Source organism: Lissotriton helveticus, chromosome 7 (genome assembly GCF_964261635.1).
Source record: "Lissotriton helveticus chromosome 7, aLisHel1.1, whole genome shotgun sequence".
Taxonomy (NCBI): domain Eukaryota; kingdom Metazoa; phylum Chordata; class Amphibia; order Caudata; family Salamandridae; genus Lissotriton; species Lissotriton helveticus.
In genome coordinates this window covers 401,211,301-401,235,604 of record NC_136068.1, presented here as the reverse complement: position 1 = coordinate 401,235,604, position 24,304 = coordinate 401,211,301, and the positions used below count along the sequence as shown (strand labels likewise).

General features: G+C 42.8%; 1 protein-coding gene across 1 annotated transcript in view; it reads right to left on the bottom strand.

Annotated features, from left to right (window-relative positions):
- Window positions 1-24,304, bottom strand: part of PIGT (phosphatidylinositol glycan anchor biosynthesis class T) — a 353,955-nt gene that overhangs the window by 70,250 nt on the left and 259,401 nt on the right. Inside the window, exon 10 of the mRNA XM_078652267.1 lies at window positions 5,043-5,208. Within this exon, the coding sequence (XP_078508393.1) occupies window positions 5,043-5,208 (166 nt within the window). The remainder of the gene's footprint in view (window positions 1-5,042; window positions 5,209-24,304) is intronic.

Here is a 24,304-nt window from a genome sequence, read left to right as displayed (position 1 = left end):
GAACTGTGATGCTTTAATGGTTGCAAAATGTCTCACTTCTGTACCTAATACTAAGGTTTGGAGTCCAGAGAATCCCATGCTCTGATAATGGAAAACGTTTTGTGTCTAGACAAAGCCTCTACAAGGGTTTGTGGTGATACAGAAATTCCATCGTTCCTATCGCCCACAAGCATCGGGTGCAGTGGAGAGATAAAACGGGGTGCTTAAAAACAGGCTGGGAAAATATGTAAGCATCCACCACACAATCTTGGACAAAAGCACTTCCGTTGGCTTTGATGGTTATGAGATGCAACCCTGATCGTGTCACAAACCTAAGGCAACTTGATATACTGATGGGTAGGCCTATACACATCCCTGGACATTTATCAGCACTTCCTTTGTCTTTAACAGATGGCTTGGTTTACAGTACTGTAAAAGATTAATAGAAGTACTGTGCTGTTGTTATGTGAGGTTACTTCCACAACTTAAACGAACATCAGGCCATACCCTGCAGCCAGTGGCTGGGTGTATATATAAAGGTTAAGCATTTTCAAAAGAATAGCGTGTGCACACCTTCCCTTATTTTTCTTTAATTACTTTTACAATTTTTGGGCTTTAAATGGTTGCGTGCAAAACAGAACTGTGTTTGTCCCAACACAGAAATCTAATCATAGAAAAGGAAAGGGTTCGCTTGTTCGCGTCCCCATCTGCTGCACTGCTTGAATAAGGAAACATTCCTCGTCCATAAGGTCATTCTGTCTTGAATTTATCACCAATTCGTTCGTCTGAATGTTGGAAGCACATGTCTGTGAAAAAGCTTCGGCATCATTAGACATTTGAAAATGCAAAAATAAAAACATTCAAGTTCTATCTGGCTGTCTCCGGAGTGATTTACCTTTGATGCACAAGTGCAGCATGAGAATGATGAAAAGTTTACGGAGTACTATGGAGTATGGTGATAAATTCAAGACAGAATGACCTTATGGACGAGGAATGTTTCCTTATTCAAGCAGTGCAGCAGATGGGGACGCGAACAAGCGAACCCTTTCCTTTTCTATGTATATATAAAGGCTCATACCAGGTACCACTGTCTTCAGCCTCGATGGGCCCAATCCAAGTGCCGCTGACATCAGGCACTGCAGTGAACTGTGCAGGACTGTCATCCTGGGCACACTGTTTTCCCACCTAAAAGATAGCACCACCAGAGTGCCAAACAAGTGCAACAAGTTCCCAGGAAGAACCACCCACACTACCAATCAAGAACAGATTTTACAGGCTAAGGTCTGAAAAGCCTTCAGGTGTCCAGCGAATGGTCAGATAGGGCCGCAAACCGGAGCACATGATGTACTGATGACCTCTGCATGCTTAGTAGCCGAGACCTCGCTAAGGCCTACCAATAAGTGGCTATGGACTGTGGATGTACTGAGCTTCTTTGTGCCAGCTCTACTCAAAGACGGTGCTTGTTATTTTCAAGGACCACATACTAACACAGGAGGCAGAAGAGAGGAAACAACGAACAACATACCTGCGGAACCTACCTGCAGTTGAATATTCTGCAAAAATAGGAGGACAATAATTATGTCACATTGTTAGAAAAGTATGTTTCCTGTGTCAGCATATCAGGTTTGCATACTTTCATCAGGTATTGAAGAGAAGATGGCTTATAGTATGTCACCACTAATGAAAGCAGGAACTTTCACCTTTTTGTGGGAAATGCTGAATGTAATAGGTCCATATACATGCCTCATTATGTCTATGTTGTAGGAGCTACAATGAGACAGAACGTAGAGCCAATGTCCCTCAGGGAATGGGACCATAGCTGAACAGGGATTGATCGCACAATTGGGGAGAAGAGGATTGGGTTCCGTGATTACAGTGAAATGGTACTTAAGGATGGACCTATAGTCACTTTTCTGCATATCGGACAAGAGTGATTATTGGAAAACTGTAGAAGTAGGGAACAATACCTGTAAGGAGAAAATTGTGCTTCCTGCTCCACCCCCATGGCTAGGAATGACACATGCATTAGTGGGATATAAAGGCATATTTTTCTATTTAGCCAACTGGTCTATCTTTATCTTCTCAAGCAGGGACTGAGGACTGTTATTTATCCTTCCTCCTGCCTAGGATGTAGCACACCATTAAATCACCTGGAATACGGCCCAATGAAAAAAGAAGGGTGGCTGAGTGGGTCAGGAAGGTCCAAGATTCCTTAAAGTGTTAATTTCACTAGTGGACACAGCAAAGTATACACTTCAAATAAATAATTTGCAGTTCTACGGGGGAAGTCCTAGCAACACATACCTTACTTCTCTTGTGAACATAACAGATGAGATGGTTGGTACTAGAAGTATAGCTACACGGAACAGGATGACCTTGAACATAATACTGGGAAAGGAAGGGGGTGTTTGTCATGACATAATATAGGAATGTTGCACTTAAATTCTGGATAAAAGAGGAAATATAAACAAATTAATAGGAAACATCCATACTATTGCAGAAGAAATAAAGGATCTAAGGGATGGAGGATTATGCATGTTGCAATATCTTGATTGGGTAGTTTGGAGACCTGAATTCTAGAAGCAGTGGTAAAACGCCTGGGGATCCTAGTTGTCTTCCTAGTTACCATCATAGTATTATCAAGGTGTGTTTCATCTCTACTGACACAGAAGTGTGTTTCCAAACAACGGTCAGGCCCATATGTTGAAATGTACCTAATGTATCAGATACTGAAAAAGGTTAGAAAGGACAAGCTAATTGAAGAAGTAGAGAAGGGCATCCTGAACATAATCTAGTATTATGACGCTTTTCAGTATCGGAGGGAGGCCTGCAGATTTCATTTGCTTTACGTTCCATTTTGTCTTGTTAAATATGGGCTTGCAAAAAGTCTAAAGATCTGATGACCTGTGTTGCATATTCAGTACCTGCAAGGCTCCCAGAAATGAAAAAATCTCGTATTTACGTGACAAATTGCTCCTTTACATTGTTTGATGCTGCATAAACATAAATCCAATTAGTCAATAAATGATTCAAATGGGGGTGGGGTCGCACACTACTCACACACCGGCGGTGTCGCCCCTAAGGACTCTGGTCAATGTAGTAAAGTGTTCGCGATGCATCATCTTTCGATCTTCTGCTATCTTCGCTGTCTTCGCCATCCCTGGACACGTGTTTCGGGGTATCACCCCTCGTCAGCAGGGATAGGCCGTGTACTGGGGTTGCCGATGGCTGCCAATATCTGCCAGGTATAGTACCACTCAGGCGCGTGGGTGCGGGATCCCAGGCTCGTCAGCCCACTGCTCACGGGAGCTTTGAAGTTACAAATGGGGGTGGGGTCGCACACTACTCACACACCGGCGGTGTTGCCCCTAAGGACTCTGGTCAATGTAGTAAAGTGTTCGCGATGCATCATCTTTCGATCTTCTGCTATCTTCGCTGTCTTCGCCATCCCTGGACACGTGTTTCGGGGTATCACCCCTCGTCAGCAGGGATAGGCCGTGTAATGGGGTTGCCGATGGCTGCCAATATCTGCCAGGTATAGTACCACTCAGGCGCGTGGGTGCGGGATCCCAGGCTGGTCAGCCCACTGCTCATGGGAGCTTTAAAGTTACAAATGGGGGTGGGGTCGCACACTACTCACACACCGGCGGTGTCGCCCCTAAGGACTCTTGTCAATGTAGTAAAGTGTTCGCGATGCATCATCTTTCGATCTTCTGCTATCTTCGCTGTCTTCGCCATCCCTGGACACGTGTTTTGGGGTATCACCCCTCGTCAGCAGGGATAGGCCGTGTACTGGGGTTGCCGATGGCTGCCAATATCTGCCAGGTATAGTACCACTCAGGCGCGTGGGTGCGGGATCCCAGGCTGGTCAGCCCACTGCTCACGGGAGCTTTAAAGTTACAAATGGGGGTGGGGTCGCACACTACTCACACACCGGCGGTGTCGCCCCTAAGGACTCTGGTCAATGTAGTAAAGTGTTCGCGATGCATCATCTTTCGATCTTCTGCTATCTTCGCTGTCTTCGCCATCCCTGGACACGTGTTTCGGGGTATCACCCCTCGTCAGCAGGGATAGGCCGTGTAATGGGGTTGCCGATGGCTGCCAATATCTGCCAGGTATAGTACCACTCAGGCGCGTGGGTGCGGGATCCCAGGCTGGTCAGCCCACTGCTCATGGGAGCTTTAAAGTTACAAATGGGGGTGGGGTCGCACACTACTCACACACCGGCGGTGTCGCCCCTAAGGACTCTGGTCAATGTAGTAAAGTGTTCGCGATGCATCATCTTTCGATCTTCTGCTATCTTCGCTGTCTTCGCCATCCCTGGACACGTGTTTTGGGGTATCACCCCTCATCAGCAGGGATAGGCCGTGTACTAGGGTTGCCGATGGCTGCCAATATCTGCCAGGTATAGTACCACTCAGGCGCGTGGGTGCGGGATCCCAGGCTCGTCAGCCCACTGCTCACGGGAGCTTTAAAGTTACAAATGGGGGTGGGGTCGCACACTACTCACACACCGGCGGTGTCGCCCCTAAGGACTCTGGTCAATGTAGTAAAGTGTTCGCGATGCATCATCTTTCGATCTTCTGCTATCTTCGCTGTCTTCGCCATCCCTGGACACGTGTTTCGGGGTATCACCCCTCGTCAGCAGGGATAGGCCGTGTACTGGGGTTGCCGATGGCTGCCAATATCTGCCAGGTATAGTACCACTCAGGCGCGTGGGTGCGGGATCCCAGGCTCGTCAGCCCACTGCTCACGGGAGCTTTAAAGTTACAAATGGGGGTGGGGGTCGCACACTACTCACACCTAATGATTGGTTTAGAATAATGAAACACAATGGCGCCGGTAATGCCCTGATTGGCTGTATATCTTGTGCAATAATGTATGAAAACCTATTAAAACTTGTCTAAAACGTTGTTACAGAAGCTGTGAAAAGAGGTCAGTGCAACCTTTGGGGGGGGGGGGGGGGGGGAAGTACAGATACCATGTTCTGAACATATTTTATGAGGAGGTGAATACATGATATTAGATAAATAGTGCACCTGTGAGCAAAAAGGATTAGTTACCTCACGTAGAATCCATGGTTGGGATCTGGGGGATATTCTGTCCATTTCAGCAGGGCTCTTTCAAATTGAATGGTAATCTTTGTAGCAGAGCTTGCTGGCAGTTGGATAAGCATCTCCAAAAGATGTGGGTGCTGGCGGTCCTTTGCAGGCTGATATAGGATATAACCTAAAAGCAGAAAGAACATTAAGAAAAGAGACAAGCAGACACTTAAACAGCTGCTTCTAATTCAAACAACGCACACAGAATGGTGTTAACTTTATGCATTCCATGTATGTTGCCTCAGCACTGTGTAGTATCTGGTGTGTCCAGACTCACTCTAAGTAAGCATAAGGAATGGAGAGAACAAATCCCTTGGGTCAGTCAGAGTAGGAGGCAAGATGAAGTCATGGTTAGTGCTATAAATATTGTGTTGTCCTCAAGTGATTAAGATGCAGTAAAGAAGTTTATCATCTTCTTCAGGTGTGGTTTCTGACTTATCTGTAAAGAATCTCCCCATCCTATAAAAATTACAGCCTACGTTTAGAAGAGCCGTCATGACAAAGCAGGAAAGCTCTGGAAGAGGACGCTAATGGGCCAAGAGCATCTAGTTTGGGGCTGTAGAGTCTCAAATATGCCAACATCTAATGTCAGCATGTTCTGCTGGGCTTAGGCCAAGAGAGGACTGTAAACATAAGACAGTAACGGCTAGACTTTTTGGTAGAGCTGAGAAGTCCAAACAGAGGGTAGGAATTTGCTGGTCATAGGCAGAACATAACAAGGAGGATAAATCAGATTTGTCTGCGCAAAGCTAATGAGAAGAAACTGTTTTCTTAGCCTGCTGTGGGAGGATCTGAAATGAATTTGGGCTGAATTTGTGTTCAAATGTTTTGAGTTGTTAGTCAGGATGGGAAGAAAGAATATTATCACCTGTCATATGTAATGTGTTAGTCCACACTAATGGATATACATTTGCTCCGAAGCAGCAGCAAGTCAACAGACCATGCTCAATAAAACACCTACATACATAAATGGCTGCTGAATATTGTGGTTTTATTATGACATATGATGTCTGTGTTCATTTTCTGAGATTGTGCATGTGATTTGTGCACATTTCAGATGTTTGTGACAAAGTGGGAATGATGTTTAGTCTCCACAGCAGAATAGGTACACACTTGGAGAGCAACAGAGCTTTACGTGTTATCTGGATGTGGTGTATGTATGGAGATAAAGTAGATGTTATGAGTTAGAGAGAGTGCAGTTTGCACACAAAGATTGGCTGGTTTGTCTTGGTGGAATACCATCTTCTTCGTCTGGTTACTTGGGAAAGTCCAATCCCCTATGGTGAGGACTCCTCCACAGCTGTTCATGTGCAGTCATATGGACATTCAGTGCTGTGGGTGATGAATAATTTAGGCTTGAATTTAAAAGTTACCTTTCAATTTGTGTGATGCATGTAGGGGTATGCTGTGATGTTGTTAATGCAAGTTGTGTGTTTGTATTAGCGATGACATTTTGAGTATTGGGTAGTCAAGCAAATTTTCTTTTGTAGTATATATTATATAGTATGGCTACTCTTTCCATCAATGTTGACTTTTCCGTGATTGTGGTAACTTGTGAATGCCGGGGAGTGTCCTTTTTTAAGGAGGCTTCAGGTATCAGAGCATTGACAGTCGCATGGCTAATAGTAAGCGCCTATGCATCCTGCATGTATTAATGTATGCGGTGTGATTGTGTGGCAAACATTTGGTGAGAGGACCTCATCCCCGATATGTTCACAACACTTGTCGGCCTTAGGCCACTCCTATGTCAGAATTACAGCTGTATGTTGTTTTGTGACTTGTTTGATGTGAGGTTTGGGGAGCCTCATGTCAGGACGTGCGACAAGGTTTCCTTAACCTGTTGCAGATTTACTGTGAATTATTTATTTTCTGTGTGTGCCTAGTGGTGAGTGCAGGAAGTTTATTTGGTTGAGTGTGACCAAGATATGCTGGAATGGATTCACTGTTGAGTGGTTGTCTATAGAAACATGTGGCAATATTGCCTTTTTAGGTCTGGCATTTGAAACTGCTTTTGCTGCCACGCCAGACTTATGTTCTAAAAATAAAAATCTTTAATAAAAAATATCTAAATAAAGGGCTTTGGGATGGTCTTTATCCATTTGTCTCCTAAACTGTCCTTCTACAACCTGGCACAGAATACAGCAAAGGAAACAGACCAGCTCACTTCCAGCCATTCGCTGGCTGCTCTCACTGTGAGTGACTGCATTTCATCAAAGCATATCAGCGCCAGGGCTCATGGGCCAGTGATCCATTTTATTTTTGTTCCTTTTCTTCTTTTGTTTTGCAGGGGCTTGCCAGCTTCCCAATTACTTCTACCAGACTGCTAACTTTCTTCCAGGAGTGTCGCATTCCTAGCAGGCCCTACTGTTACAGATAAACATTAGTATGTTTTTTTATATATTTTATTAAACGCTTACTGTCAAATGGAAAAGAATGATTAAAAAAATGCAAAAACAGTCAGAGGTGGCTTGTGCAAGCATGGGCAGCCATCTTTGAGGTGTTTTTAAAAAATCTTTTGGTTACTGTTCCAAAACAGCCACAGTGTAGCCAACCCACAAATGCCCTTCTCCCTCTCCTACGGCAATGAGGCCCCCGTTACTAGTCGTCGCGGTGGGGAAAAATGCAAAAATTACCGCCCCAAAGAGCTCCCCTCTTCCTACAAAGCTGCAAAAGCTTGGGAACATAAGTGTACTTTGCCAGATCTGGATTTGGACTTCTGCAGGAGATATGGTTTAAAAAATAAAAGTAAGATTTCAGAGACTGTGGGGACACCGCCTGTGACTGCTCCCTCTGGATTTCACCTTTTCAGCAGTACGTATACAAACATTTCATCCTCCAGACCAAAAGATAAAGGTCTCAACCTCCGTATTGTGTTTAGAAAGGCTTTTATCCTCACTTCTACAGATGTTAGAAAAATTTGTTGGTGGTTCGAACTGTATATCTGACACTGACAGCAATGTTAAGGGAACTGGTAAGCAGCAAGAAGGGAAAGGATATAGGTTGAGCAGAACCAATGCAAAGGGAAGTGGGTTCGATGCCTGGTAGAAGGATTCATCAGAAAGAGGCTCACTGTCAAATTGACTTTGGCTCCCAGGCAGGAAAACCACAATGTAAGAAGCTTTCTAAAATAGATCTACGTTCCCATAGTCCAGTCGATTCCATAGAAAGTATCTTCGATACCATTTCCAATATGAAGAGTACGAATGGAAATTCCTAGAGTGGAGACCAGGATGTGTTCCCAATCTTTAAATCCTGGTCCAAGCCGGGCTTAAATATTGGTGAACCAAGTCCATTGAAGGCAAAGGTTGTGGAGAGGAAGACAAAGCGAAGAAGGAAGAAGAAAAAAACTCTCCGGAGATTCGCTAAAAAGGGCCAACAGAGAATATGCTTTAAAAAGGGAATGGAGGCCTCACAAAGTGCATAGGATAAAATGAAAATCCATCAAGTAACTGAACAAGCCATGGTCTCCGACTGTGGGCCAGTTAATGCATTAGCTGATGGACCTGTAGCAGGACTAGTAGTGAACACGTGTCCATCCCTCACTGTATGCCACAGCTGAATCCAATGGCTGCTCCTTTCTTGGATACAGATACAAAGAGGGGCCCTTTGGTGCCAGAAGGTTCAAACTCTGTGTGGTGTAATGTGGATACCTTCACATTGCATTGTATTCCTCTTTTAATGTAGACTTAATTCTAAATAGTTCAATGCTGCTTAAATGTTTTTCCGAGATTGTGAATTTCAACCTAATTCAAGGTAGTGACATCAATCTGGTTTCCCTATTGCCCCTTGAATCTGGTTTTAAATCAAGTGCAATTTTCAACTCCAAACAAATTGCAAATTTGATTCTAAAATGTTCTGAATGTCAGCAATGTAAGGGGATTTATGTCATCCCAATTTTAGAAATGGATGGGTAGCATATCATGGTTAGCGGGGAGCTTCCAAATGATTATAGGGAGATAAAAATCCACCGTGGCAGGCATTGCATACAGGTGTCTATTAGGGAATCTTTGTCCTCCCGGCACAAGGGTTTCATGGCGATGAGCCCCTCAGATGGAACTGGTTACTTAGTGCATTATCCAATGTCTCCCAGAGTATCCACCTTCAGCAACCATCCATTTAGCAATGAGCTAAAGATTATATGCTAGAATACAGCAGGAATAAAGAACAGCAGGCAGAAGCTACATTATTTGAGCTCATTAGGGGCTGACTTAGTCGGTCTCTAGGAGTGCACGGGGGAATTGCCATGCAATCATTTCATTATTTTAGATTGTAAAGCAGTACCATCAATGAGGGGGCATGTCTGCTTTCTAACAGAATTCAGTGGAGGCATGAGTGTAATAAAGACCCAAGTGATTTATTTATGGCTGTAACCCTGTTTAATCTCAGAAGAGAGCAAAGGTTTCCCCCCTACTATATCCCTCCAGAGGCCTTTTATGATATGCTTTGAGGAGAGTTTTTTTCTTACATTGAAAAAGTCTCTTATAAGGACCTTTCCCCACACATAATTATGGTAGGGGACCTTAATTGCAAAATGTCTAATTTTGCGTCAGAACAGTTATGGGAGGTAGAAAAAGTGGAGGCACTACAGATCCACCCCAGCTCTTTTTCCCCTTAAAGTAAGAACTAATAAGAGAGGGAAAATATTATTGACTCAGCTGAAAAAAGTTGATTGTGTTATAGTGAATGGGAGGCTTACCTCGTACTACCCTGCAGCATTTACTCCTAAAGCCCCAGCAGGAGTATCAATTCTGGATTATGTGATGGTAAAATGTACTTCTTTCCATTTGATGGATCACCTAAAAGTCACAGACCCTTTCCTTTGTGATCTTAATCTTTAAATCATTTTTGTTAATTTTGACACAATCCCTATTAGTTCCTGGACACTTGATGGAGACGTTATAAGGTATGATTAAAAAAACGTGAAGAACTCACAGGGAGTATAGGGCGAATTTGGGCCTCAGAGATATCCTAGAGATCAATTGGTTAGTTGGGTAGGAAATTAGATTGAAAGTTTTAATACTTTTATGAAGCAGTTAGTTAATGATTTTAATCAAAAAATCCTGCGAGGAGGTGGAAGGGGATCCCTCACCCTCTACTTATGTTAAACAGGGAAATAAATGCCCTAGTTAGGGAACAATATTTGGATTATGACCCAGAAATGTATGCAAGAATGTTGCTGTTAAAGAGGAGGAGGATTAAACTAAGGGAACTAGCAGTAAAAGGCCAGAATACGATCTTTTGGGCACTAATCTCTGGGGATTGTGGAAGACAAGCTTGATCTTCCCCCTTAGCTAAAGAAGCCTCTGGATGGGTCAATTTTATTCAGGACCTATATGCAGCAAATTAGGGAGATGTAAGCAAATCCTCGGTAGAAGGGGATTTAAATTTGTATGACCCTCCTTCTGAAAAAGAGATAGAGCTTGCAATCAGTGGAATGCGAACTTCGGCCGTGATGGTTCCTGACAAAATGCCTATTTCTGCAATAAAACAATACGGTCCCTTTTGGAGTAAAATCCTTTACCTGGTTTTGAAAAGCTGCTATGAAACAAAGAAAAATCCCCCCTCCATGGACAGGGAGTGTTCTAGTACCACTTTGTTTTAAAAGGGGACCATGAGTTACCAGAAAATTATCAGCAGATTTCCCTCCTTTATGCAGTGGGTAAAGGTTCTGCTAGATACTTATTAACCCAGATTAATGACTGGGTGAAAGAGCATAAAATGATTCCTATGGAGCAAACAGGGTTTAGAAGTAAGCATGGAACGACTGATAATATGTCCGCCCTGCAGGTGATAAATAAAAAATATGTTTTAACTAGAGAGGGAGTGGTATATACAGCTTTTATTGACTTCGCCACAGCAATTTACAAAGTTGATTGCCCTTTGCTGTGGAGTAAGCTTTTAAGTTTGGGTGTGCAGAGTACCCTTTTCGATTTAGTTCTTTCCCTCCATATCGATTCCTGGTGTAGAGTTCTTTTGGGTGAGGATAGGGGCTTGTCTCAAGCCATTCCTACCCTAAATGGGTTAAAGCAAGGGTGTTTGCTTGTCCCTCTTCTTTTCTCCCTATACATTGTGGACCTCTCTGATCATTTGGCCCGGAGCGAGGGTATCACTCCGTTAATTGGGGGAAAGTCTATTTATTGTGTGTTCATTATATGCAGAGGATTTAATCATTTTTTTAAATATATTTTTAAATTTTCCTTTAAAACACATTTAACAAACATAACAGGCCATGTCATGGATCATCATTACAGCACATATTACACATTTAGCATTATTTTACTCCTGCATCTTAGTACCTTATCTTATTGTCTTTCCCCGGAATGTTTAATATTTGCGCATCTAACACGTTGATTATATCTGGGTTAGCTCTTAGGTAGGTTGGAACTGGTTCCCAAAAGTCTTTAGGCTTTCAGGCCGTTGGTAATTCCTCTTCATATGTTTTAAGAGTGTCTCTGCAATATACCATGTCCATTATCTAGCGTTTGTTTGTAGGAAACGTTTTACTGTCCCAGTGCATTGACACTCTTCTTTTAGCTAACAGCAGAGCTACGTCCCCAAATTTGCATTTGCTTGATTGCAATTGTTTAAAGAAAAAAACAGCAGACAGATTCGTACTGAAAATTCTAGGTTACATTCTAGCATGCAGCTTAGCATTTTCATAACTTGTTCTCAGTATAACTTGACTTTACCACAATTCCATGCTAGGTGTAAAATATCTGCGTTATCCACCCCACCCTGCATATGCGGCAGGTTGCCTCCTTCCGCTGCCTGTATTTCTGCCATTTTGCTGGCGTGTGGTATGTTTGGTGTAAATATTTATACTATATAATGTGTAGATTCCCGTTTGGGGTTAGCATTTCCGTTAGTGTACCACAGAACTGCCAGTCATCTGCACTCAGAGGAGTGTCCAATAGTATATTCCATCTCTACTGCGCTTTACTAGTGCCTCTTGGTATTTCAGTTTGCATTGCCTTATATAATTTTGTAACCGTGTGCATGTTATCGGAGTTAGTTAATATCAATTGTAATGGCATTAGCGCAGGCGGTTTGCTTGGGAAGGTTGGATATCGTTTTTTGACTGCTGTACGTAGCCTGTGATATGTAAATTTAAACAATAGTGTTTGATTGCTTACATAAGCTAAATCATGTGTCTCAAGGAATGCGCCATCTTTGTATAAATCTCCCACTGTCACTAGTCCCACCAGCTGAAGCATGTCCATGATGCCCTTATCTTGTGTAACAAAGAGCAATGGATGTTGTTTTAATGGCATAGCTGGCGCGTATAATGGCAGTTTGCGTGCCAGTTTTCCCATATGTTGCCATGCTGAGGTTGTCGATTGTATCGTGTTGATTTAATTTTTAGTCACCTGCTCCAGTTGGTGTGTCATTATACTGCTGAGTGGGATAGGATTTGCATCTCCATCCTCTACTGCCAAAAGCGGCATATATCGTATTGGGTGGTACCAGTAGTATTCATATTGTGCTTGTGCATATAAATAATATAGCAATAAATCTGGTGTTGTAAGCCCCCCTCTTGTGTGTATGGTAGTGTTAGGGTTTGTAAATCTATACGTGCCTGCTTTCCGGCCCATATTAGTTTGGTCATACATGCTTTTAACCTATTAAAAACTGGAGCTGGTGGTGTAATTGGGATATTAGTGAATAAATATAAAAATGTGGGTAACACTACCATATTTATGATCGATATTCTATCTGCCAGTGATAGTGGTAATTGAGTCCATCTATTGACTTGTGTTTCAAGCTTGTCTATTGCCACACCATAATTTGCATTCATCACAGTTGTTGGGTCTCTGTGGAGTCATATTCCTAAATATTTAACTGGGTTATCTTGCCATGTTAGGGGAAATTCCATATATTGTGGTTGTGTGATCTATGTCAATGGAGTACAGTTAATTTGTAATCCGGACTGCCTCCTGAATGTAATGTATTCTCTCAGCAGCGGTGATAAGTTGTTTCTAGGGTCACACACATAGAACACCATATCATCCGCATATAGAGAAATGCCTATGGGGCGTTGGCGGAATTTTAGGGCTGTGGCCATGTGTTGCTGCCTTATTTTACATGCAAGGGTTTCGAGCGCAATGGCAATAAATAAGGTGGACAAAGGACATCCTGTCTTGTTCCTCTTTGTATTTTTTCTGCGTCTGAAATGTATCTGTTAACTTTAAACGGTGCTATTGGCTTAGTATACAAAAGTTTTATCCATTGTACTGTATGGCAGGCATACCCATTCTTTGCAATATCGCAAATAAATATGTCCATTCTACCGAATCAAAAGCTTTAGCAGCGTCTAGCAATGCTGCTGCTGCTTCTAGCTCAGGATTTAATTGCTACTGTAAGGCAAATATGGTGCACATATTGTGCGCTGTGGATCTTGCTGGTATAAATCCGGATTGGTCCGGTAATATAATGTTCTGCATAAGTGGTTGCAGCCTTGTGGCAGAGATTTTAGCTAGTATTTTTGTGTCCGTGTTAATGAGTGACAACGGTCGGTATGATTCGCATCTCTCTGGGTTTTTGTTGGGTTTTAGTAACACAATTAATAGTGCTTCTCGCAATGTTGGTGGCAAGGCCTGTTTGTTGTAAGCATCATCATACATTTCCACTAAGTATGGGCTCAGCAGCTCTGCATATTCTTTATAAAATTCTACTGTGAACCCATCCGGTTTGGGAGCTTTACCATTAGGTAGTGCTTTGATGGACTCTTGTCCATCTTGTATTGTGATTGGCTGTGATAAGTTTTCCCTTTGGCTTTCCGACAACCATGCTTTGGCTAGGTCATCAAGGTATTTTGTAATTTCTTGTATGCCCGCTGTGTCGTATGTGGCATACAATTTACCATATGCTTCTACAAATGCCCCTAGTATGTCTTTGGTGTCATAGTGGGTTACCTCATTTGCGTCTGTTATCTTTATGATTGCCTGTGCTTGTCGACCCGTATTTTTTGTGCCAGCATGCAGCCCGGTCTACCCTCCTTGCCAAATGCTCTAGCAGTTTGCCGATACGCCAAGTATTTGATTTCGCTGTCTGCAAGTTCTTTGTAGTTAGTTGTTCCTTAATGCTTCCCTGTGTAGCGTGCGGACGTGGCCAAGTCGTGCTGACGAGCGGACGTGTGGTCGTGCTACGCCCACTGGAGAGACGGAGAGAAAGCGCAAGCCGGATCGAGGAGTGAAATTCCGACTTACACCGGACCCACACCGGGTTATAATCCCCCCCCGGGGGTTTGTGGAGGAAAGCGCTGGCCCGGGAGTGTGGAAGATGGAGGGCTGAGGGCCCTCACCGGGCCACTCACCGGAGCTTGGAACTGGTGCGGTACTCTGCTTTGCTGTTGCTGGAACTCCTCCTCATTCATTTTGACCTGTGCTGCTTGAACGGAGCGGACGCTCAACTAACATCGCTTCGTGGTGCTGCCTCCCCTTGACTCGCTGGTGTGAGCGTGAGCTACACTCCGCACGCTCTGCCTGTCGCTCCCAGCTAGAGTCTAAAGGGTAGAGGCCAGGGTGTGCACTGAGAGCGCACCTAGCCTGGGGGACTGCGAGGACCAGGATTCCTAGCTGGGATCAGCTGGTTCCTCTTCCCCCAGGCGAACCGCCCACGGACACGCCCCCAACGAGCTGAATATAGCTTCGTGACACCCGCTTCGCGGGCGCCACTCACCGGAGCTTGGAACTGGTGCGGTACTCTGCTTTGCTGTTGCTGGAACTCCTCCTCATTCATTTTGACCTGTGCTGCTTGAACGGAGCTGACGCTCAACTAACATCGCTTCGTGGTGCTGCCTCCCCTTGACTCGCTGGTGTGAGCGTGAGCTGCACTCCGCACGCTCTGCCTGTCGCTCCCAGCTAGAGTCTAAAGGGTAGAGGCCAGGGTGTGCACTGAGTGCGCACCTAGCCTGGGGGACTGCGAGGACCAGGATTCCTAGCTGGGATCAGCTGGTTCCTCTTCCCCCAGGCGAACCGCCCACGGACACGCCCCCAACGAGCTGAATATAGCTTTGTGACACCTGCTTCGCGGGCGCCACTCACCGGAGCTTGGAACTGGTGCGGTACTCTGCTTTGCTGTTGCTGGAACTCCTCCTCATTCATTTTAACCTGTGCTGCTTGAACGGAGCTGACGCTCAACTAACATCGCTTCGTGGTGCTGCCTCCCCTTGACTCGCTGGTGTGAGCGTGAGCTGCACTCCGCACGCTCTGCCTGTCGCTCCCAGCTAGAGTCTAAAGGGTAGAGGCCAGGGTGTGCACTGAGAGCGCACCTAGCCTGGGGGACTGCGAGGACCAGGATTCCTAGCTGGGATCAGCTGGTTCCTCTTCCCCCAGGCGAACCGCCCACGGACACGCCCCCAACGAAACGTACGAATACCATCTTGCTTACCGCGACGCGGGACGCGCGCGGGAACAAGCGCGGGGATAAGCCCGGGCAAAGGGCGGGCCGTCTGAGGCCGTCCGAGGACGAACTAGGACGGGACGGGCCACCTTACTAACCATCTGCTCCTGGTAAGCCAAATCCTCATTTTACTTGTTCCCCCACTAGTGCTAAATACTCACTCTAAAACAACGAGCGACTTGAAGTAATTAAATACTAACAGAAATCGTGGTAGCAAAAGAAATGGGTATAAAAAAAATTACGATCTAGGACTATCTTTATGAAACGTATGGGTACGGAGGACGCTGTTCGCAAATCAACAGACAAATCAATAAAACAAGGTCGCATTACACGGACCCCGGCCATTACTGAATATTTCTCTTCTTTGACATCTAAAGACGAAATTGATAAAAAATTACTTTTGGAAGAAGAAATACCAAACTCACTACTGGTTACAGGGTCAGAAGTATGTGTGCTATCTAAACTTGGGCCAGATCCTAAATTGAACTTAAGTGACATTGTTTTTGACAAAATGCAAAAGTCCTTCAATAATTCGAAAAATTTACAAATCCAGGGTCATGAGGAAAATCAGCTAACATCTTCAACACCAAAAAAATGCCCAGGAAATACCTGTCATCTGGAAGAACTTTGTGCAAATAACTCTAAGATAACACAAAACCAATATGAGACAAAAATAACTAATAGTTCCCCTTTGCAAAAAAATCTAACGAATCCTCAAACACTTGAATCATCGGTAGACCCTTTTCTTATAAAAACCAATTACACAGCTAACATAGTTACACCTATGTCAAAAGCCTTGTTTTCCCTACATGACATACTTGAGTCGGTTCTTTCCTTTCTAGGGAATATACTAGAAAACTCAGACCAAACGCTGGATGTACAAATCGGAATCCTTAAGCATTTGGTTGAGGAAAAAAAGAAACGGAAAGAACCCCCTGAACTGGGGGAAAACCCAATGAAGTTCAATGATAATGAACAAAGGAATTACACAAGTCACAAAAACTGTGTAAAAGACCTAGAAAAAAATGATCGTGGTACACAAACATCAGTAATCCCAAAACAAAAAAAGGAGAAGCTAATACGACAATACGAAACACCGATATTCTCCCTGAAAAGACTTTTCAAAGAAAAACCTATTAAAGACAAACATTATCCAATTTTCGCAAAGGTAAAGAAATCGGATACACCGAAGGATGAAGACTTGGATGAAAATAGCCAAAAAGTTACTTCTAATAAAACATCTGAAAACGAAAAAGGAGAAAAAACAAATAAATCTATAAATATTGACCGAGTAGAAGGAAAAAGAAAGAGGAAGAAACCAATAAGACGCATACATAGGAAAAATAATCGCAAGCTGAAATTCCAAAAGTTTATAACTGCTAAAAATAATCAAGAAGCACTAGAAATTGAACCATCTAAGCCTGAGGCTATGGTTAATATGGAAACTAGTTCAAAAAAAAGAGAAGAGAAATTGAAACCATTAGATCCGGCTGCAAAGGATTTTGTCTCGCATAATGTCCCTGAAGCATTACAACTCCAAAGCACGATCGAAAGTGCGAACAAAGGAGAAAACCAACATGGAGCAGGAACATCATACTCCAGAACACTTCAACTTGAAGAACTCTTTCCAACGGACTTAGCACCATTAAACAGAAGAAGAATTATCAATCTCCTTCACCATATCAAACCCTTGAAATCCATGAATAGCAATGAGATCGACCTAGTAATTTTTCCACAAAAAGATAACAACAAAATAGCTACAGTAACCTTCTGGTCAAACGTTATACCTGGAATTATAATCAGTGAAAAGGAAACACTACACAAACATGGATACAACGTCTATCTAAGAAGGGATCTCAAAGACAACAGATTTCCCCCTAGATATGACGATCAAATATGGAAAATTTCTAACTCGCACTCCAAAAATCCTCTGGGAGAAACTGATGTGTCCCAAGTAACGCATTCAGGAATTAAGTACTCTGGGAAAGACATTTTGAAGGTAAAACTGGAAAATGGTGAAAGGTTAGTATGGCAACAAGATTTAAAGGGAAAGGAATATAGAGAAAGCATCAGATCTTGGTCATGGGTATCTGAGAATTTGAACAGTAATAAATGTACATCACGTTCGGGACAACCTGTTTAGCAATGGTCTCAAAATTCTATCATGGAATATAGCGGGGATAACTAAGATCAAACTAACGGAAGCTACAAGTAACCACCCGGACCTCTTAATGCTACAGGAAACCTGGGAAACACAATCATTTTCGCAAAATAATTATTACGTATATGATATCCCCGCCACAGCATCCACTCGTGGCCATGCAAAGGGTGGTCTGGCCATATTATTGAAGGAGGATTATATGTGGGCCCAGGAAATCATCCAGACCAAATCACAAAACCTGCAATGCCTAAAAATCCTTCTAAAAACACATGATGAAGCAACAAAACAATCATTTCTGCTATTCAACGTATATGCCCCTCCGGGCAAGAACTACGATAATATCTTTCTAGTAATTATGGAATCCATCACTCAAATTATTGAAGATCAATTATGCATTTCATATATAATAGCAGGTGATTTAAATGGCAAAATTTCAAATGCAGAAATTAGAAAATGGATGCAACTTTATGATGACGAATTTGCTGAGTCCTTAGTCCCGCAATTTCCAAAGGGTGCAAAATGTGATAAAAGAGGGAAATTATTATTATCGATACTCCCTTCCATAAGAGGTGTAATTCTGAACGGAAATATAGAAGGAGACATTCCGGCATCAAATACCAGACAGGGTAATGGAAACTCATCCATTATTGACTATATTATCTGTAATATGAATATAAAGGAGAGTGTTACCCACCTAAAAATTCAGTTAAGCCAAGAGAGCGACCATGCTCTGTTAATTCTAAAAACTGAATGGAGGACTCAAACAGCTACCAGCAGGCAGCTAATATTTCATAGAAGCTCTGTTGTGGTCAATAGTGCCCAAAGAAGAATTTTCTGGAGCTCGAAAGTATTGGACAGAATATCGACGCTGATTGAACAGAAAGATCTCCTATCAGAAATTATTTTGGATGATCCAATAGAAAATTTCGAGCTCATTATCAATAAGCTAAAAAATCTACTATTGGACAAACTGCAATGTGCCCCAAAAGGTGTGAATTATGGGAACAATAGCCGCAACAAAAATAACACACAAAATACCCAATCATCTATAATCAAGAAAAAATTGAACAGATTAGTACGTGCCCAATATCTGAACCACTCTATGTCAATTAAGAAAGAAATAAATAAACTAAAAAATAAACTCAGAAGAAAAAAGAAAAAAAGAAAAAAAGAAAATCAAGATCGTAACTGGGTGGATATTCAAGAAGCGGCAAAAGATATGAATTCCCGGAAATACTGGTCTCTTGTAGCTAAACTAACTGGCACAAAAAAAAAGTTACAAGCAATACCTGTTACTCCAAAGGACTGGGAAACTTATCTAACAGACTTATATAAAGCAAACCCGATTAACTTTGAGGGGAAAAGCACAGAACAAGGCAGCGGAGACGCTGACCCTTACATATACAGAGTTACAGCTATCTCAGTGGAATGGAACATAAGAAAAGCAAGGAAAACAGGAGCTTCTGGTCCAGACCAGATCCCAATAAAGATCTACCAGGCAAATCCAATGGAATGGAGTAAGTTGTTAACAAATCTATTCAACCACATTTTTAACACTGGTCAAATACCTATATCTTGGCAGGGAAGTACCATCATCCCAATACATAAAAAGGGAAGCAGGACAACCGCAGGAAACTATCGCCAAATCGCCTTAATGGATGCTGCTGGAAAAATATTCGCAGCAGAGGTATTACAAAGATTAAAAGAATGGGCTTTTTCATTGAACAAAATTCCCATGTTTCAAGCTGCCTTTAGGCCAAAACATTCAGTAACGGACAACATTGCAATAATACAAACAATAATAGATAAATACGTAACTGGTAAATCCCAGGCGGTATACGCAGTGTTCGTAGATTATTCAACGGCGTTTGATCGAGTAGATCGCCCTACTCTATGGTATAAACTCAAGGAACTTGGCATTCCAGATTTACTACTCCGAACTATAGTGAACCTCCACACCGATACCTGGTGCCAGGTCCAAATGGGAGGCGAACAGGGATTAACAGAAAGGATAAAAACATCTAATGGCCTAAAGCAAGGGTGTCTCTTGGCCCCACTATTATTTTCCTTATACCTCAGCGACTTACCTAAGCAACTGCTTCAAGGCTCAAATCTGTCCCCTAAAATTGCTAAACAAAATATACAAGTGCTACTCTACGCCGATGACATTGTGATGTTTGATCTTACTCCCTATGGTCTGCAACAATCCTTGGACATTCTTCACGATTACTCAAAAACTAACTTTTTAGTCCCCAATTTAAACAAAACAAAAATTGTGGTTTTTTCAAGGAAGAAATCTATTGTTAAATATAGATGGAGTATAGGTGGAGAGAAGATAGAAACAGTAAGCGAATATCCAAACTTAGGCAGGATTCTCTCAAAAAATATCACGAATCAAAGTCATATAGAAAATCTAATGAGGAAGTCAGAGGTGCATACTGAGGCCCTCTTAAGGCTATATCAGACAACTGGGAACCGGCATTTCTCCTCTTTAATAAAAATATATAAAACAAAAATTCCTCCCGTTTTGTCATATGCAACAGAATACATTCCAATGACACAATGGTCCTATATGGATCGAAAGGAGGGGAAAATTTTAAAAAGGATAATGAAAGTCTCTGACTCTACACCAGTCCAAGCATTACGTATAGAATTTTCGATCACGAGCTCCTATGCCACGGCGGTAGCAAATGTAATTAGGTGGAGCTACAATCTTCTCCATGCAAAAGAGGGCACATTAAGATATCTGCTGAGTCAAGAAATGTTTGAGGGTGCATTTAAAAATCAAACGTTTTTAAAAAATATGAAAAATATTTTTCAAATGGCAGAGATCACCCCGGAAATGCTAAAAGGCTGGACATATGCCCAAATGAAACTTTTCTTAAAATGCTTCACTCCGAAGCTAAGCTACGAACTAGACTACCAACATTGTAAAAAATTGTCAACATACAAATCTTTTGTAGACTCCCTGGAATATAAACAAAAACAACCATATATTGGGTTTTCATTGACACATGGTCCAAGGAGGACAATTACCTTGCTAAGACTGGGCACCTTACCCATACTAACTTACACAGTAAAATGGCAGCCAGGGGGATCCTCGATTTGTCCCCTGTGTGAGGGGGGAGACCAAACCTTAGAGCACCTGTTGTACGTGTGCCCCAATTTGAGGGTAACTACTGCACGGAAAAGATTCCTCGCTCCGATTTATCGATCTTGTAGAATTACCCGAGTGAACGAACTAATGGATTTATGTAAACAGCCTCCAAATGAATTTGTTTGCTATAACTTTTATAAATTTCTTAAATCTTTTTTAACATTGTATTGATTAAAATGTGCAATTACTTCTTAAAAAAAAAATTCTTTTTTCCTTTTGTTGTAAATGTAAATTTGTGGTCCTCTGTTGAGTACCTATACAAATAAAAACTTTTTGACTTTGACTTTGAGGGCTGAGGGCTGCCCGGCTGAAAACGGCTGAGAACGCCGCCACTGCAATTGCCAGGGCCGAGGGCTCCGCACCCTGCCCTAAGCCCGAGTCATTGTTTGCAGGTGCAGACGGGGTCGCTGGTGTGCACAGAGCCCTCGGAACCGGGCGCAGAGGAGTTTCGGAGCTCACAGATAAGTCTGCTATTTGCCGGTATTGGCAAAAGTCGCTTATAGCCTGTGGCCTAAAGCCCCGGGGAGACGCCCGATAAGGGGCCCCCGTGAGGCAGGGTCAAGATAGCATTAAGAGGAATTAAGAGGATCCAAGGTCTGCCACGGTCAGCAAACTAGCTCACAGGGAAGGTAAGTGTTTTTAAATCATATTTTACATTTGTTTTAAGTATTTGGATTAGTGGGTGTTATAAAATTAAGGGCGGTAGACCTCGTTGGGGAGCAAGGAAAGGTTACCCTGTGTGAATATGGCACCAAGAAAGGTAAAACAACAGGAAACATGCCTAGAGCCATTGGAAAAAGCAGATGAGTTTGACGCTACAACAGTCGCAGAAGGGCCTGAAGCGGCTATAAAGAAACCCCCGAAATAAATGATAAAAAGGAGAGGAAAAAGACTGTTAAGAAGCCCACCGTGGAGAACACACTACAAGGCAGCGAGAAAGATGGCAGCCTAGTGTCTAAATCAATAAAAGATTTCGTGGGTAAGCACTTCAAGAGAACACTTACTCCAGGCAAAGGTCAAACCCTAGTTCAAGCCCAAGTCGAAGTCCAAGAGTTTAATAAAGAGCTACCAAGTGTGGAAGCAGAAGAGGTTGTGGAGATTGTGAACCCCTCCCTTACACAGAGTCATCTAAACCGTAGGATGTTACCCATAGAACCAAGACTCTCTTCTTCGCCACAGATTTTCTCTTCGCCAAGGGAAGAGGAGGAAGGTTTGGCAGGTCGCGGGTCCATAGATAAGGGGGACTGCTCCAATATGTCAAACCCATGGTAAGAACTATTTTTGATAGAAGTTTGGATCAAGTCGAATTTCAAAGCCCGAAACCCCTAGACTCTCTAAATGAAATTTTACGGAATGGTACATTGGGTATGGATATTACAACTTCATCCTCTGCCTCGATGTTGGACATTATGCTGATGCTACAAAATGCTGCAAGGCTTATTAGAGGTTTCTGTGTTAAATAATACCCTGTTAAACAATCATGAATTACAGTTTAAGAGAATGATAGAAGAACTGCAGGGGATAAGGGAACTGATGCCAACAATGGTTAGAACAGTACAAGCCCCAGAGACAGATGACCAGATTGAAGAGAACATCGAACCAATAGTGGAAGGTGGCCCACAGAATAATGTTTACATTTCTAGATGGCCTATGTTGGTAAGGAGACGAGGAGAGACTTTAAGGCATCAGAACAATAGGTACTCCCATAAAAGGCCTTGTCAGGCCATGGGGAAGTTGAAGGCTCAAAATAAAGTGAATGGCAAACGAATGCATGATAGGGTAATATCTAAAGGAAATGCCTTGCGGAAAAATAAGATAAGAGAAAGTAGCAATATAGGGAGGCAATCAGCCTTTGTAGGAGCGGTAGTCGAAGCTGAAAGGAAAAGGGCACCACGGAAAACTACGCATAACCCCTTTGGGGAGGTGGTGAGCCCTAAAAACATTAATAACAAGTTAGGAGGGAAAGTACCCACAAGAAGCGCAGCGACTGGAGGTAGCATAGCAGACACACGCCCTAGAATGAACATACATGAGGGAAGAGGTGACTGGGATGCAAAAACCTCAGATAAAAGCAATGATAATAAAATGTGGATTTACTTTAAACCCAATGAACAAGTGTCTGGAGGGAAAAAACAAAGAAAGTTAGTCCCACTGAATCGATCCCAGCTCCTATTTTCATTTGCAAAATGCCCATCCCTAAAAGAAATTGGGACGAAGGACTTGAAACAGATAGGGTTCTGCAGTGATAACAATGGCGCAGAATACACAAAGGTACTAGTCTACTCAGGCCTTGTTAAAGCAGCAATTCAGAAAGCCGAAAAAGAAATCTTAAAAGAGGGTATAAGGATGATCTCGGAAGAAGAAGTAGATGCAGGGAAACAGCGAATGGAAGGCTTCTTGAGAGTCCATGCAGGACTAGGGGAAAGGCAGGTGAGGTGGATAACTAGAGGACGGGGGAGACGACTAATATCACCATAGCGGTAGAAAATTTGAAGCCTAGTACAGTTGGGGGTAGCTGGGACATGGATAGTAGTGTTTGTTCATGGGGCCTGAATGAGTCAGGGTGTCTCAGCGAGATCGATTAGGTTACTGAGTTGCCGCATAGCCTGAAATTAATTTCATGGAACATAAAAGGGCAGGGAGGAACAACAAAGGCGGATAGTTTAAACCAGCTTGCAAAATGTGTTGATGTCATTTGTCTACAGGAGACATGGCTATGCGGCAACACCCAGGTAGCTGAAGGGTTCGTTCATTTTCACAAACCAGCTAGCAAAAATAAAAAATTTGGACGTCCCTCAGGGGGTATGGCAACACTTGCTTCAACCAGTTTGGTAAAAGAGTCCAAACTAATCAGTTCGCTATGTAAATGGCTGTTGGTTTGTAAAGTATGTCATCTAGGGACCAATGGGAAGGATGCCCATCTGATTATCATACACGTATATATTCAATGGGGGTCTCAAAAAGAATATGAGAGAGAATTAAGCCTCTTTAAAAAGGATATAATTGACTTGACAGAAAAGTATGGGAAGGATACCTTGGTAATAATGGGCGATTTTAATCATAAATTAAATTTTGGAAGGTTGGATCGTTGGTTCGAGGATATGCCGAGTGCCTATAACATAGATCCAGCAAATTTCCCATTATGTCCAACCTCTAGCCAGGATGAAGCTCTTGGAAAGTTCTTGGGTTCTAAGGGTTTAATATGCCTAAATGGCAGGAAGGATACCGATCGACCAGCTACACAGACCTTTAGAGTGGGAAACCAACATTGCCCTATAGACTATATCTTTATCCAGGCGTGGAACTATGTATTGGTAAAAAAATTCCACGTAGTTAAGCGCAGGGATAGTGATCATAATGCTCTGTTTTGTGAAATTGTAGGTGGGATATTAAGCACATGTGAAAGGGTAATCCCCCAAAATGTGGAGTATCCCAAACGCATGTCCACAAGACTGACGGATGAGTATGTTGAGAAACTGTCATGTTTTCAACAAAACTTATCAA